General features: G+C 43.6%; 2 protein-coding genes across 2 annotated transcripts; one reads left to right on the forward strand and one right to left on the reverse strand.

The window, feature by feature from the left end:
- Positions 1 to 1,532: 1,532 nt before the first annotated feature.
- eif3ba (eukaryotic translation initiation factor 3, subunit Ba) lies at positions 1,533 to 7,665 on the reverse strand. The gene is made up of 19 exons (XM_080464189.1): positions 7,399 to 7,665; positions 6,102 to 6,294; positions 5,893 to 6,012; positions 5,731 to 5,788; positions 5,473 to 5,601; positions 5,203 to 5,360; positions 4,809 to 4,940; positions 4,663 to 4,729; positions 4,538 to 4,584; positions 4,242 to 4,452; positions 4,072 to 4,144; positions 3,866 to 3,988; positions 3,699 to 3,777; positions 3,357 to 3,495; positions 3,123 to 3,248; positions 2,834 to 2,911; positions 2,497 to 2,605; positions 2,296 to 2,408; positions 1,533 to 2,090 (listed from the first exon to the last, which is right to left on the reverse strand). The coding sequence occupies exons 1-18, from the start codon at positions 7,496 to 7,498 to the stop codon at positions 2,308 to 2,310; spliced, it is 2,043 nt and encodes a 680-aa protein (XP_080320315.1). The 5' UTR covers positions 7,499 to 7,665; the 3' UTR covers positions 1,533 to 2,090; positions 2,296 to 2,307.
- Positions 7,666 to 7,805: 140 nt separating this feature from the next.
- brat1 (BRCA1-associated ATM activator 1) lies at positions 7,806 to 14,612 on the forward strand. Its single transcript, XM_080464190.1, has 12 exons — positions 7,806 to 8,107; positions 8,484 to 8,632; positions 8,717 to 8,864; positions 9,010 to 9,466; positions 10,397 to 10,519; positions 10,676 to 10,767; positions 10,850 to 10,953; positions 11,028 to 11,214; positions 11,619 to 11,692; positions 11,857 to 11,941; positions 12,027 to 12,313; positions 13,302 to 14,612. The coding sequence occupies exons 1-12, from the start codon at positions 7,981 to 7,983 to the stop codon at positions 14,175 to 14,177; spliced, it is 2,709 nt and encodes a 902-aa protein (XP_080320316.1). The 5' UTR covers positions 7,806 to 7,980; the 3' UTR covers positions 14,178 to 14,612.
- Positions 14,613 to 15,363: the final 751 nt, after the last annotated feature.

Genomic DNA, 15,363 nt, shown 5'->3' on the forward strand with positions numbered 1-15,363 from the left:
AGACTGTGCTAAGACTTCACAGTGTCAAGAATGAGGCAGTGAGAGTCATCCTGCTGCGTTGCATCTTGAGCCAGAGGCTTTAAAGCCAGAACACTTCCTCAGAAGATGACTGCAGGAAGACCCCCCCCTGCTGTGACAGCAAAGTGTACAGAGGTACGTGGAAACACAACTGCTCACAGATCATGCACCAAGGTTTGTTTGGTTCGACTTTTTCCGGTTGGCCAACCGGAAAAAGAGACCAAAACGTAGGCAGTTCCAGACAACCAAAGTAACGGTTCACGAGTTAAGACAGAATTCTTTGAGCTTTTTTTGTTATGGACGGACAGTTAGAGCCACACACACTGAAGACATGTTCAGGTGTCATGGAGGTAACAGGAAGGTTTGCAAATAACTTTTGAGTCTAATGGAGGACACTATATCTTAAAACACTATCCGAGAGATTCAAGTGCTCTGCTTTTTTAACGTTCTGCAGCAGAGGGACTCCAGGGGGCTATGGTGGGGGCTAAAGATAGCGACGGACTAAAAAGCACCACCGATGCCCACATCGAGTGCTTTAATGTGATCATCGCCGTTACCAGCCGAGAGGAGTCGTCAAAACATGTGAACACCAGGAAAGCTGCAGGACCCGATGGTATAACAGGCCGTGTCCTGAACACCTGTGCCAACCAGCTTGCACTGGTGTGAATATTCAACCTCTCACTCTCCCAGTGCATCATCCAGGTGCTTCAGACAGTCTGTCCCCAAGAAAGCCAAACCCAGCTGGCTTTAACGGCTGCCGGCCCACTGCTCTTACCTCTGTGACGACGAGGTTTTGAAAGACGAGTGAAAAACTTTCAATCACCTCAAATTCTGTTCCCTTCAGTCTTTGTCAAGATTTGGCCCAATGTGCCTCCAGAAAGGAGTAAATATCTGAGTAATAGTATTTCTTTAAAAAAAAAGACCTGAAGTGTTCGTCAGTTTTTAAATAGTGCAGCATTTATGAAGACATAAGGCGCCACCATTCGTCACTTCAAAGCTGAAGACACAAGGACTATTGCCTATGAAATATAGTACCAATATTTCAAGTCATCACCATCCACCATTACAGTGACGCAGTTCCCAAAGTAACCATGTCTTAAATATTCTTGTGACATTTCAAATGTATTAATTCTACCACAAAAATCGGGGCGGTTAATTTTTTGTCAGTTTAACCTGAAAGGTCTTTTTTATCACATTCTTTCCTTCTTGGTTCCCTGCAGCTCAACTTGACAACTGAAAAGAACTCACTGAAACTAGTGAGTCGATATATCACACGTCCTTGTTAATGGAAATTTTTTTTCCTGAGGATTTTTAGTATTACTCATTTTATTATTTGGATTTCAATAATAAAATGTCTTTAACAAGCTTCATAAAATGAATCAATTGAATACATTAAACTCAAATTAACTTTTACATGTAAATTCACTTGAAGCAATGAAAAAAAAAAGTGATTAGTAATCAGTTTTCTAAATAAGAGTCTCTTCTGTATTAAATCAAACACAGGGACAAAGGCAGATGGTAGTATGTTTGAATGTTTATTTAAAGTTATTCTCGCAGCGCGCCCCCTCCCTGTGTGAAAGCCGAGTCTGAAAGGAGGAGGATACAGGCCACTATAGCGCCACATCAGCACATTTATTAACAAGGCTACTTGTTTAGTCACAACACTTCCGCCCCCCACTGGCATGGCGCTCTGTGCTGCCCTGGAGTAAGACACTAGCATGGTGAGGCTAGTTCAGCAACGACCCCGAGATGAAGTCCAATAAGTGATGGGGTCAGGATTAAAGAGTGAGTGACTCTTAACTTATTTATAAAAAGCAAAAAAGAGGCAGTTTTACTAGATTTGTAGTTCCACAGAGGAGGGAAAAACAATGGGGTCGGTGATGGCGAGAGACAAAGAGAAATCCTCTCTTGTCTCTTGATGTGGCTGATCTGCTGGGCGTGCTCTGATGATATCACTAAATCTGAATATTGAGGCTCCGACGCGAAGCCCCAAGATTCACAGTGTGGTCTTCGTCCTTCTCCGATCAATGACGCAGTTTCCGTCTTTCTTCTTCCACACAAAAACAGATGGACTGAAAGAAGCAGAGAGAAACAACGTGTGACACACTTCTAATAACACCAGTGGCTCATGTGGAAGACGGTACTTTAAGGCTAGAAGACAATGGTTCTGAATTGTATATGTTTATCCGAGTTCGTGCACCACCTAAATTAAAACTACGAGATTAATTATCTAATTCTGTGTTCATCCAACTCCATGAAGAGTTTATTATGCGATACCTGCGTAGGGGACTACAGATCGCCAAGAGGAATGATTTCTTCGTTGATAAAAAACTCAATGGTCTCCTCCTCCCAGTCATCAACATTGCTGTCCAGCTCATCAGTGTCCACTCCTGCAAGGCACAAGGTGAGAGGTCAGTATACCCAAATACAGCCGCAGGAACGGAGCTGGTCGAGTGGAGAAGATGCGAGGGGTCCCACCTCCTCTGAGCTCGAGGCGGAGGTCCTTCTGCTCCTGGTAGGTCTGCTGAGCTTTCTCCCGGTAGCTACGGTACTCCTCCATCATTGCTCTGCGTTTGTCCACCAGCTCCTACTCACACAGGAACAAAGAGCTTAACTCTCTGAACTACTACACAAGTTTGGACACGAAATATTCTTCGAGGAATTTGAGATTACAAAAATATCTTAGTAAGACACAAAGATGACAAACTACAACTCTCTAGGTTCTTTGAAAATAAAAAAGTAAAAAAAAAATTTAAATCATAAGCTGGTTTAACAAATAAAAATGAGTGTTGAGAACGTGAGGAACTAAGCAAACCTTCGAAGCCTTGGATTGGCTCAGACGATCCTTCTGCTCAAAGATCTTTGAGTATTTCTTCAGATCCTTTTTGATAATCTGTAAAAGATTAGTTGATAAAAAGAAGAAATCACGATTAAGGAAGGATTCATAAACTAAAACCCCAACCACCAACAGTGACCGTTATAACTGGGCCTCAGATCAGCAGTAGAATCAGGAGCCACGGCGTGGCTCTCATACGAGGTGTCAGAAAAGATTGATCTGTCATCACTGGCTCCACATACTTCCAACATCGGGATGAAAATCGTACCTTGATCTGCTCCTGACCGAGCAGGGTGGGAGGTCTGGGCCTCCACAGCAGCTGACAGAAGCGATCTTTGTTGTTCTTTTGGAGGAGGCGACCCTGGAAGGTCCACAGCCAGTACGCATTGTCCACCTGAACACACACAGGAAGGAGCCGAGGTCAGTGGAGGACAGGACAATCTCAACGTGCACATCTGCAGATGAACTGATGTCAAGTGCTGCTTGTGCAGCTGCTTCGGACCTTGTGGCTCCACCAGGAGACGGAGGTGACGACGTAGCGACCAGTTGGGTCCCACTCAACATCAGAAGCCATGTAGTGCTCAGCTATGTTCATCATGGTGCAGTCTGATGTGTCCACAAAGGCAAGAGCTCCGTTCATACTGCACAAGGACAGAAAAATTAAAGCAAAGTTAGAGGCGCATACAGAGAATTTCACAAGTGTAGTTATCGAATACAATGAGCCTCAGATAAACGTTAGAATCAGGAGCTAAGCTCTCATATGAGGTGTCAGAAAATATATTTGGTTTGTCATCAGTGGCTTCTTATACCATCACCTGTCACACACGCCAATAATGATACTGACCTTCTGAGTCCTGCAAGCACCATGAATTGCCCCTGTGGGCTCCAGAAGATACTGTTGGCCTGCTGCTTGTCAAACATCTCTGCAAAACACAAAGTTTGATGTTGAGTGGATCAAACACACGTGGCAACATTCAGCCACAGGTCTGCGTGCGTGTCCAATCTACTCACTTATGAGCTCAATCTTCCCATTGTTTTTGACGTGATAGAAGGAGACGTTGATCCTCGGAGACTCTCCGTGGAGAACGGCAAACTTGCTGCCGTTGGGCTCCCAAGCAAACGCGATAATGCTTTCTGCAAGGAAAACATAAATTACTTTACTACTCATGCAATGAATTACTGTTAACGTGCATTAATGGAGATATCAATGTTCTCACCCTTCATCTCCACCACATCAACAGGAACCTGCTTCTCTCGCATGCGGAAGATTTCAAAGTTGGTAACGACACCCTGAGAGAGAAAAAGACGGAAAAAGGACATTCAGCATGTGATATTCTTGTTTTCGTCAGATGTGTCGGTCATTTGTCCCACGCCTTCTCATGCTTACCTGTGTTCCTTTGGGAGTCCTGTCAACTTTCACACACAGATAATCTCCATTTCTCTGCCAGTGCAGCTTGCAGTCCACCACATTGAAGAGATTACGCACACGGATCTCCTGACGGGAAGGCATCTGCATCAGAGTTACTCTTGCTGGGATGTCCTTGTCCTCAGGGACCCAGAATGCTATGATGTTGTCGCCAGGAGACCACGAGAAGTCCCTACAGACATTAAATATTGTCAGTATCTCTGTAAACATGCAATTACGAAATGGACTCCAAAAATACATGGTTAGAAGCCCCTTACTTGATTCCAGTAATTTTAAGACTCTTCTTGTCCAGCAAACCCATGGACTGAAACAAAACAAACATGGCTTTAAAACCGTGCACTTTTCACATAAATGCAACAATATAGTTTGTCGGTTCACTCACAGGAGTTTCATAGATGCTCAATGTGTCCGGAGTCATCCTGGCAAAGAACTTTCCATCGTGGCTCCATCTGAAAACAAACACAGGGTTATGACCCACCCCAACATGATGTGCCCAGTCAGAGTGACACACAACATGAGTTTACTGACTTGAATATGGGCCAGTGCGCCGAGCTCTCACAGTGGAAGCCTCTCTTCTTCTGTCCGGTCAAGATGTCCCAGATGATGATGGCCTGAGGATCTTCCTTGGTGTCCATCAGTGGACTGAAGGTCACAACGTACCTGGGAGACATTGCCAACACACATGAAGCTCACACAATGGAGCACAATTTATCCAACTGCATTCAAGTACATTCAGAATGCTTTGTCAGCAGGTCATATTGCACATAATTCACAGGGTTATCTCAAATCTCTAAACTTACTTGGACTGTATGTTTTCTCATTTAGAAATACCGTTTAGAATCACTACTGGGCAAACATTTAAAAAACCAAGTTCTGGCCGATTAAATAAGATAAATGTTGTCTCTCAGAGGTGTTAGATTACCTTTCACATGGTGAGAAGTCAATGAGGGAAACGCCCTGATGGCTAAACCTCTGAATCTGTTTGAACTTCTCCCCGCCCCACAGAGCAATGCCCCGCTGGTGGAAGGTGGCCAGGTAGGTGCCTTTTGGAGACCAGCGAACGTACGTCTCCGTCCAGCGCTGAATCCCAACACAGACACATTGTAAATCCAGGCGCAATGAGTACAGCTGAATTCTGTTTCGTTGTTATTATCTCATTATCAATTCACAGAGTCTGTAATGAACAACATACTGCTCTTTCTTCAGCTGTGATTGGCTCTTTGGCATCATTGGCAAAGATAGCAGTCCTCTCTCCAGCTTCGTAGATCACACTGTACTGGTCACGACAATCTTGGTCCTCAATCCAATGACGCATATTACCCTGAAGAGACAAAGACAGCATTAATAAAGTTTGGACCTTTCTAGCATATCAAATGTCCTGTTGACAATAACACTTAATATGACTGAATGTAAAGACAAGTATCTGTGAAGGGGGAAAAACACCACTCACAAAGTCTTTGAATGGCTGTTTTTCTGGCGTTTCCCACTCATCGCTGATGTTCATGTATCTGTTAAAAAAAAAAAAAAAGGGGGGGGGGGGTATCTTATTAGACAAAGAGCACATTTATTTGTTTAATTTCACTGCAGATTATGATTGACACCACAAACATACTTGTCAAAGTCCGTGAAGAGATTAACCCGGAACGTATGTTGTTTGTCGAGCTTGTATCCATCTGCATTCTTTACGGCCTCGAGAGCTTGAGTTGGAGCGGCATACTCCAGGAAGATGTATCTGTATAAACAATGGATTTGCTTTCAACTTTAATGCACAAAAACACTCAAGGTAACAAAGCCAAGGCACCTCTGTAAATGGGGTCCTACCCTTTAGTTGTGCCTTCCACGTCTGGATAAAACTCGGTTGTGATCTTGCCAAACTTGGAGAAGATTTTGTGTATGACATTCTTGAGCTTTTCCAAACGCTCTGGGCCAACTTGAGGAACATTGTCCACTACCACCACTGAGTCAATGCCATCCGCCTCCTGAGGTTTCTCTCGAAGGATGTCTTCTAAAAGCTCTGAAGAGGAAAGGTAAAAGGGCGGGGTGATGAGAGAAGGAAGCTCTAGTGGCTGGAGTCTTATCAGAGTTATCTGCAACCAACATATGGCCACTAGTTTTTTTCCATTTCTAAAGAAAAATCCCCACCTGATCCACTGTGAAAGATTCATAACATCATTACATCATGTATGGACGCCATTTACTATCCAAATAAGATTAACCTTTACCACGGGGTTTGTGAGGAAAACTTGATAGTGCCGAAATGCCTTTATATATTTCCGTTTGTCCAGGTTGGAAACATCTTAGACCAAATACAATCAGGTCAACTAGAATTTGTCATATATCCTTGAAGATGTCCATCACTTCATGCTGTTCCTTTACTGGACTGATTAGACAGCAGTTGTTAATCACATTGCAGTGGCAGGATTTGTGCTGTTAATTTGAAATCACAAATAATTGGAGGGTGTGTACAAATCTTAGATAATTGTCATTGTGCAATAACAACACAAAATGCTATAGTTAAAGACACATTTTTTTGACAAATGGACAGATAACGGGATTGTTCAGCACAACTGCTGGACACTAATATTAGGTTAAATTAAATTCTAATTTATAAAATGCGAGAGGAGGATTTATATGGTAGCTAATCGCTGCTGTAAACCATGAGCCTGAATCATTGGGTGACAGACCCACTTCCCATATGGATCTACGTTACAATGACCTATGTCTTTCTCACACGAACACCCGTTTTTATAACATACAGTACAAACAGGTTAAGTGTTCATGGCCTGTGTCATTCCTTCAAACGACACTAAAACAAATGCCGAGCTAACATGCTGAAAAAGCATCTACGGAGACAAGGCCACGGTGAGGGGCTCTCTGGGGTCGGGGTGAGGCTTCAACGGCTGTGAGAAAAACTATAACTCTATTACGTTAAACGTGTCTCTGAATGTATAACCCGATCATTCTGCTTGACTGTACAGTCATTGTTGGTTTCGAGTTCGTTTTAAGTAATTTGAAGTGAAGCAACAAGCTAAGTAGCTTTGTACAGTCGCCCCGCCGTAGCAGTTAGCACGTGAAGCAACAAGGCCGAGGAGCCGGGGCTTTTCCTGCAGCCGCTCACCTTCATCCTCGATGTCGACTTCGTAGTCTTCCGGGTCGCTGAAGGAGGGTTCCTCCTCTTCATACTCGGGGTCGTCCACCATATCCACCGTATCTTGCATTTAACACGGCTGCAGACGGGGTTTTTGTCGGCAGCGGAGTGGGGTCGCGGGAGGGAGATTGGTGACGGTGCACGACCGGTGCGGATACCATGTGCGACTCCGGGAAAATGGACGACAAGACGGAAACAGAATGCCGGCGCCCGCTCCCAGCCGGCGGCTCTGATTGGCTGCGGGAGGACAGTAAAGTTATAAAAGAACTGGAGTGGTTATAACGCGATGCTCGCATAAAGTCTACTCGGATATAGAGCTGCGAAATAAGCGCAGCTGCATTTATTAGGACTTGGAAAGTAGAAAGAAAACGGAAGCTACGTATGGGTAAATGTGAACATATTTCCCGCGAGAAGAACGCCTAGATAACGAAACTTCATCAACCTTTTAGTTATCTTATGTCGCATAAAAACGCGTTCAGGTACGTGTGAGTCGGCGGTAACTTTCATGTAAGTACTAAGTGTAACGTTAAGTGAAGGTCTCTTATTGAAAGCATGGACAAGGAGTGCGGCTCACTGCTGCCCCGGGTGTGTGAGCTCCTGGCGGCCTCGGGTTGTGCACTGCCCGATGACACCAGCCTGGAGAAACTGCTGGACTGGTTCACAGCGCTAACAAAAGCTGGTTAGTGTCATCACTCACGTCTTCCTCTTCTCTGCCCTCCTAGAAGAGTCTTCATATAACTTTGACCCATTTTCTCGTTCTTCACTGTGTTTATTTCAGCACAGGTTTTTTTAATTACCTCATAATAAACTGAAATGCACGCAATACAGTGCTATGTTGGAGTTTGCATGTTCTCCATGTAGAATGTCACACTCTGGCCTCCACCCACAATAATAAGACATGCTTGATAGATGAATTGATGCCTGTGAGCTGGAGTAAGATTAATTTAGGAGTAGCTCCCTGCAGCATTATATACTGTGAATAGATGTCTAAGAAGAAGAGCTTTCCCTTGTAGATTTGGATGTTTTGTAAATCTGTTTTTTCCACCACAATAAAGGAGGATCTCTGCTGGAAGCCTGTCCATATCTCCTTGAATTTATATCCACTGTGATTCACAACACGGCTGCAGACCCCAGCGTCCTCTCATTCGCCATCAAACTCACCGGTTTAATAGCTGCCACCGAGGATGGCTTCCAAGCTCTTCAGGTAGAGTTTGTGAAAGTATGTTTTTTTTAAAAATTCAATTGCAATCCTTGCTTGAGTATGATCTGTTGACACCTCCACTTGCAGGAGTCTTCTGTTCTGGACCTGATCGGTGACATTCAGCACTGGAAGGAAACAGGGCTCTGGGAGGATCCATGTATAAGGATCGGCTGGATCCAGGGCTTTAGGACCCTGCTGCAGCACCCAAAGGCTCTCAGTTTCTTTTCACAAACAGGTGAGCCTTTACACAAAGGGACCATCTTTCCAATCATTTCATGACAGATGCAGCAATTAAATGCTGCGACAAAACATTCACAATTTTAAAAGAGTGTTTATGATTTTAAATGTGGCTTGTGCTTTTGTCATGTTTGATTCTTTAGGGTCTATTGAGACTCTCCTACAACTCCAGACAGACTCGAGTCTATTTGTCGCCTCAGCTGCCAATCAGATGCTTGCCCACGTTCTGCTCCTCTGTCAGCATGTCCCATCTGCTGAATGTGATGGGAAAATTAAGAAAGAAGTCACTGATGAGAGGACGCAAACCTCCAGCTCAAGCTTGGAACATTTAGCTGTCCCAGTGGAACAGAACCAAGACCTCTCTGATCTTGTGGCAAAGATGTTGGAGTACCTGAAGAAGTCTTTGGTCATCGAAGAAACGACACGGCTTCATCGGACTCTGCAGAGCCTCAAACTCCTGGCCATGCTGCTCACCCGGGTCCGGCCCCCTCTACGTGACGCGCTGCTGCACACAGTGTCAGACTCTCTGGAGGAGCTGGTGGCTGCAGATCACAGTCAGCTCACACTTCCTCTCATGGATGTTATTATTGCTGCACACAGGTAGACTTCTGTTATGAGGGAATCACAGTACAGTAGAGAAGAGTAAATTGATTTGGGGATAGTAGTTTAAGGAAGAAAAAAAAAAATCTTAGGTCATTTATTAGCATAAATTGTGATCACAGCTTCATTGCACGGTAGTGGTTAAACAATCTCACCTCATATAAAGCAGATTGCCTATTTTAATTCCCGGTTTGGAGGTCTTTCTATGTTGCTGGCTGGATGCCAACAGTGGTGCACAGTCCGTTTTAATAGTTGTTTTGGGAAAACAATATTGTGGCATTTCCAATGCACACAATGAGCTACCATATAGTACATTTTTGACAAATAGTACCAGCTTTGCTAAGTAAGAAGTAAGGCGATAGACTCTATTTCTAGTGAGTAACTCAGACTTTTGTGTATTTGTCTGTATATGGCCCTCATTGCAGTATGTTTGGCCACTTCTGGAGTAGAATCCGTGAGTTCTTTAAGTGTATGTGTTTTCACTGTGACCAGCCCATCACAGAACAAACACAAACTTATGGATAAGTTAGAGTTAGATCTTAACATACCAGTAAGTATGTGTTTGGATTGTGGTGGATAGAACCTGGAGAAAATGTGCATTGGCACAGGGAGAACGTGCAAATTCCACAAAGTGAGACCTCAGTCTGGAGTCAAACAAGAGCTGCCCTCGCCATGAGACGACTGGATAACAGCTACGCTGTGTCATTGTTTGTTGGAATACTAACAGTCTAAATACTGGCAGTCTTCTGCACATAGATATATAATGTAGACTAATTTCACATATTGAGCCTTTTGTTTCTACTCTGCTGTTTTAAAAGTGATATATGGTCAAGATGCAGGGCACAGCTGTGGACTTTAGTGATGGGTTAAGTTAATATATGACTTCAATTGTTCCCTCTCTCTCTCTCTCTCTCTCTGCGTTTCCCTCAGCAGCGGCTCTGATGAGCAAGTCCCTGACCAACGTGTCGGCCGTCTGTTATCATTCATGCTGAGCATCAGGAAACCCGCTGACCTCGTTCACGCTGCAGCTGCTTTCCTCCGTGGAGGCCATCAGTAAGCATCTGCTCATTGCACAGATTGCCCTTAGCAGCACGGCAGCGATTTGTGGAGGTCGTGGAAGCATAAATGCATTTAGGAATCAAACATTTATTCACAAATCCCCGCGGGTGCTGTGATCTTGTAACGGTCTCTGCTGGTTTATCCGTCCAGTGATCGTGTCCACGCAGCCCAGTGTGTGAGAGTGCTCCTGCTGCCACTCGAGATCACGACCGAACACAATCTCCTGGACGCAAAAGCTGCAGGTGAACGCATGCAAACACTTCTGAAAGTAAACCAAACTGTTCGTGGAGCATTATTCTCTTCATGAATGTCGTGTTCCTTCAGTGCCTGAGCACCGATGTTCAATGGCAGAGCAGCTGAAGAGCAAAACCTCCTGGACCTCCATAATCTGTATCTGTCTGACGAACACGCCGCAGATCACACTCATGGTAAGTGACAGAAGATTGCCTCTGCTTCTTTGAAATATTATAAAGACTTAACGTGTTCCTGGTCTTTCCCTCAGGATCCAGAGTGTCTCCCCTGTTCCCCAGCTATGATCATCACTGCCGTTCTCGCCGTACTGAGGGTCTGCAGTGGAGGCTCGTCCTCTTCACTCGGTGGCTGTACTGAAGCTTTCAGGAATATCGTTGGAAATGGGAAAGTCCAGAAATGTGGTCTGGAGACTCTGATGGGTCTCAGTAACAGCCCAGGTAAAACAGCGAAATAGTCATGGTTTCACACACGGCAGCAGCTAACGAGGATGAGTCTGGAATCAATTTACAGATGCTCAGTAGCCTGAGCGCTATTGGAAAAGGTTTCCCGGACACTACAATCATGAGAAAGTGGGGCTTAAAGGATCAAAAGCTAAGAGATTATTTTTGAGAAAGGATGAGCTGAGAGGTGCATGAAGGGCCAGTGTAATCTAAATAATGATTCCCCCCCCCCCCCCCCCCAACTTTAAGAGCTCTCAAAAATAAGCGCTCCTCACAATAAGCTAAATGAGTTCTCTTGATATGTAAAGTTTAATGAGAAAATGGCTTAATACAAAATCAAACATTTAAAATCAATAGAATGGTTTAATTTATATAATTTTTTTCTTGTTTGTGTCTTTCAGGTGTGAAGCTCAAGTTGAATGAAGTGGTCACTCTTCTGCTGCAGCATCTGGAAAACCCTGATTCTGAGCCCACTGTGAGTTTATGTGTTTTAATGAGTGAAAACGACTCATGAAAAACATCACACCCATGGATTTCTCATGTGATTTCTAACCTGCTGGGTGCATTTGGGTATAATAGCATCTTTTTGAGCTCAGTCCATACATCCATCAATTTTCTGTGACTCCTTGTTTTTCCCAGGTGCTCCATAAGTCCTACCAGACCCTAGTTAAGTGGATCAGTGTTTGCAGAGACGTCTCTTCTATAACAGAGCAGCTCAGACAAGGTAAATCTCATCTCCAGCGCTTCCTTTTCTCTGTCAGAGATCCAAACGTGCAGCACAAATGTGATCGTACATGTGTCCCGCGTAGATCTTCTCAGGGTCGTGACGAAACGTGTGTGTGACATGCGCTGGGAGGTGAGAGACTCGACCCTGGAGTTCCTGGGGCACCTGGCCGGGGTTCATGTCAGCCAGACGTCGGCTGAGCAGGACTGCAGCGCGTCGGAGGCTCTGCTGGGCGGCTGCAGCTGCACCACTCCCCTCCTGAGGGAGGCGCTGCACGATCCGGAGGGTTACGTCAGAGCCAGTGCTGTCTGTGCACTGGCTCAGACACTGACATGCAGCTGGCAGCAGGGGGCAGCACTCACTCAGGAACAGGTAGGCAAAGCTTGTTTTTCCTCCATCAGGCATCAGGAGCACAACTACAGGGAGGAGTTTACTGTGAAACAGCAAAAACAAAGTGTAAACTATTAGAATTATATTTCTTTTCATACAAAAACTATCCTTGGGAAAAATCTCTCGGTTGGCCACAATCATGTTGCATTCAAACTATTGATCACATTTTAATTAATGTGTGTTGCTATTTACAATTAGGAAGCAATGAAGTACAGTTACACAATTATAATCAAGTAGTATATTTGTAAATTTGCACCTACACCATGTGATCTAATTTGTTATTTTTAAAGAAGCCTTGACTGATCATGCTCAATATCACACGTTCATACCTCTGAGCTACATTTTTTTAGTCAATAAGTTAATTTATTTACCATTGTGTTGTCATTAAAGACTTTACTGAAGATAAATTGATTAGAAGAGTCACTACTGATAATGCAATACATTAATACGTGAATATATGATAAATTAATTTGTGTGAAAAAGGAACAAAATGTTTATATTTGCAAATATTTTGGAATTTTCTACATTCAGTATTGGAAACGTAAAATTCTGACACTCCTGTTTTCTTACTTGGGATACAGATAATGTTAATACTTTATTTCATCACACCAGAGTCACTTGAGCTCTTTTGTTAGTTTTTTTTCTTCTGTTTTCATCACTGATACTATAAACCTCTAATGTCTTTGTATGTTTTTTGAGATGTTCCACCAGCTAATTCTTTGTTTAGGTTATTTAATGTGGGGAGATATAAGTTCGGTGAGAGCTTAAACGTAAAAGTAAAACTAAACTATTTGATAGATTTCATCAGATTTCTACTATATAACCAGATGAATAACTTCATTACAGCAAGATTTCACCATGTGACTCATTTCTGAACTAGATTGTCCAGTTTGATCTGTGAATTTCTGTTTTGTCGCACGATGTGAGGGGAAGTAACATAAATAAAATCTTAACTTCTGTGTCTCTCCAGACTGAAATTGTGGGCCGCCTGCTGCAAATCCTCTCCGAGGACAGCGAGGGATTTTCCAGACGAGCTGTGGTGTGTTACTTCATCGCCTGGTTCTCCTCACACTCCCCTTCATCCTCACTCCCCTCGCCCTCATCCTCTCTTCTCAGGCGCTCCGTGCGCTCAGTCCTTTCGCGAGGCAGTGCCGATCTGGACTGGGAGGTCAAAGTTCACACGCTTCAGCTGGCCGAGCTGCTGCTGGCTGAAGCTTTTTCAGGTCGCTGGGGTCAAACCGGGAGTTTGGCCGGCCCTCCAGCCCCTCCACACCCATACGCTGTGACTTGTGACCGGGCTTGCACTCCCCACACACACACCAGGACACACACGGAGGGAGTGGAGTCAGACTTGGTCAGTGCGTTGAGCAATATGGTCGATCAGGGAGTCATCTCAGCATTGTTGAGCAGTCTGGTTGACTGTGACAGACCTGTGGGGGTGAAAGCCTGTCGTTTGCTGATCGCACTCAGAGACACACTTTGTCCATCGTCACAAGGGGAAGTGGATCCAACCGTCGCCGTGGCGACAGTCACCTTTGAACTTCCCGGTTGTGGATGGGCCGGAGAAATTAGAAAACTACTGACGATGAAGAATCGGACTGAAGAGGCAGACGCCGCTACGCCGAGAAGCTTAAACGGAGTAGATGGGACAGAGAGTGTGTGTGTGAGTGTGTGTGAAGTGTTGAGGTCTCTGCATTTAGACGAGAGGCTCGGAATCCTGACTCAGAGCAGCGACCATGTCCAGAACTCTCCGTTGTCGCTGCTGCAGGACATTCTGACTGCAGGAGCGTCCCACCGTCAGACGGACGCGCAGCCAGGAGAGGAGGTCATAGTGGACTGCTACTAACACGCATGCAGACACACCAACACGGTGCCTCCAGTCATGAACACACACTTGACCGACGTCCTCATTGTGGTTGTAATGTTTTTATTCACACAGTGCTGATGCATTCACATTGTTTCTGTTGACTTTGAGTCATACAGAGAACTGGGATTTTATACTTGAAACAAGCAATACAGAACATATCCATAAAATAATTGAGAATTATGAATATATGATTTCTGAAAGGTCGCTCGGTTGTAGAAAAAGTTGGATTTTTTTTTTGCATCATTATTGCATACTTTTTTTTTCTGCATAAATATTGTTTTGTAAAATGCTACATTTACAATTTTTATATTTTCTCGATTACATAGTATTTTATCTGTCCTAGAACTAAATAAATTATTAATTAGTTTTTTCATATGAATCACACTTTTCTTTGTACTTTGATTTACGACAATTAAAAAAAGGAGAAAACTATTTGAAAGAATTATACTGAGTCTTTCATTGAACAACTTCTGACTGATCTTCGGCAGCTTTGTAGTATCACAGATTACGTTCAGTTCTAAAATGAAAAGCAAAATACTTCTTCAGTCCATAATCAGATACCAGGTCAAAAAGTGAAAGCTGACGATGAAACTTTTATATGGCTGCAAAAAGACCAAAGTTTTCACACATTAATTTATAAAGCACCTGAGATTGTGGATTCAAACAAATTGATTATTATTTATTTATTCTTTTTTATTGTCAGGTGTTTGTGCAGTGACTTAAAAATAAAACAATCCACCACAAAATTTCTGCTTAATAAAACTTACTCTTCCCTTCCAGGTCATTTTCATCAAAGTGTCTCAGAATTCTGAAAATATAATAATTATGAAGGGAAAGTTTATATCCGTCACTAAAGGCCAAAGTTGATATTTTTACAGTGTTTTTACTGTAGTTATTAGTACTCTGATGGAGTTCTATAATAAGTGATAATATGACAATAAATAGAGATATTCATTGTTTCAGTCATATATTGTCGGTGGCCTCCTGTGATACAATTTCCAAGCACTTTTCCCCAAAATGTTAAATCGCTGGTTTGACTTTGCCTCATAACGACTGAACACAGATGCAGAGTATTTAACTGCATCTCCTGCTTGTTTAGGCACATGCCCACTGTCGTCTCCGTGTTGTTTCACACCTCCTGCCCATTCAGGTCATCCGGGGCTGA

Source organism: Lipophrys pholis, assembly GCF_963383615.2.
Source record: "Lipophrys pholis genome assembly, chromosome: 5".
Lineage (NCBI taxonomy): Eukaryota > Metazoa > Chordata > Actinopteri > Blenniiformes > Blenniidae > Lipophrys > Lipophrys pholis.

Excerpts from the sequence above, each read along its gene's own strand:
- eif3ba (XM_080464189.1), bottom strand. The coding sequence starts at position 7,498 with ATGCAAGATACGGTGGATATGGTGGACGACCCCGAGTATGAAGAGGAG. Across the intron at positions 6,295-7,398 it reads AGTCGACATCGAGGATGAAG|AGCTTTTAGAAGACATCCTT; the intron begins GTGAGCGGCTGC and ends TTTCCTCTTCAG. Across the intron at positions 5,789-5,892 it reads CTCTTCACGGACTTTGACAA|ATACATGAACATCAGCGATG; the intron begins GTATGTTTGTGG and ends TTTTTTTAACAG.
- brat1 (XM_080464190.1), top strand. The coding sequence starts at position 7,981 with ATGGACAAGGAGTGCGGCTCACTGCTGCCCCGGGTGTGTGAGCTCCTG. Across the intron at positions 8,633-8,716 it reads ATGGCTTCCAAGCTCTTCAG|GAGTCTTCTGTTCTGGACCT; the intron begins GTAGAGTTTGTG and ends CTCCACTTGCAG. Across the intron at positions 11,942-12,026 it reads AACAGAGCAGCTCAGACAAG|ATCTTCTCAGGGTCGTGACG; the intron begins GTAAATCTCATC and ends TGTCCCGCGTAG.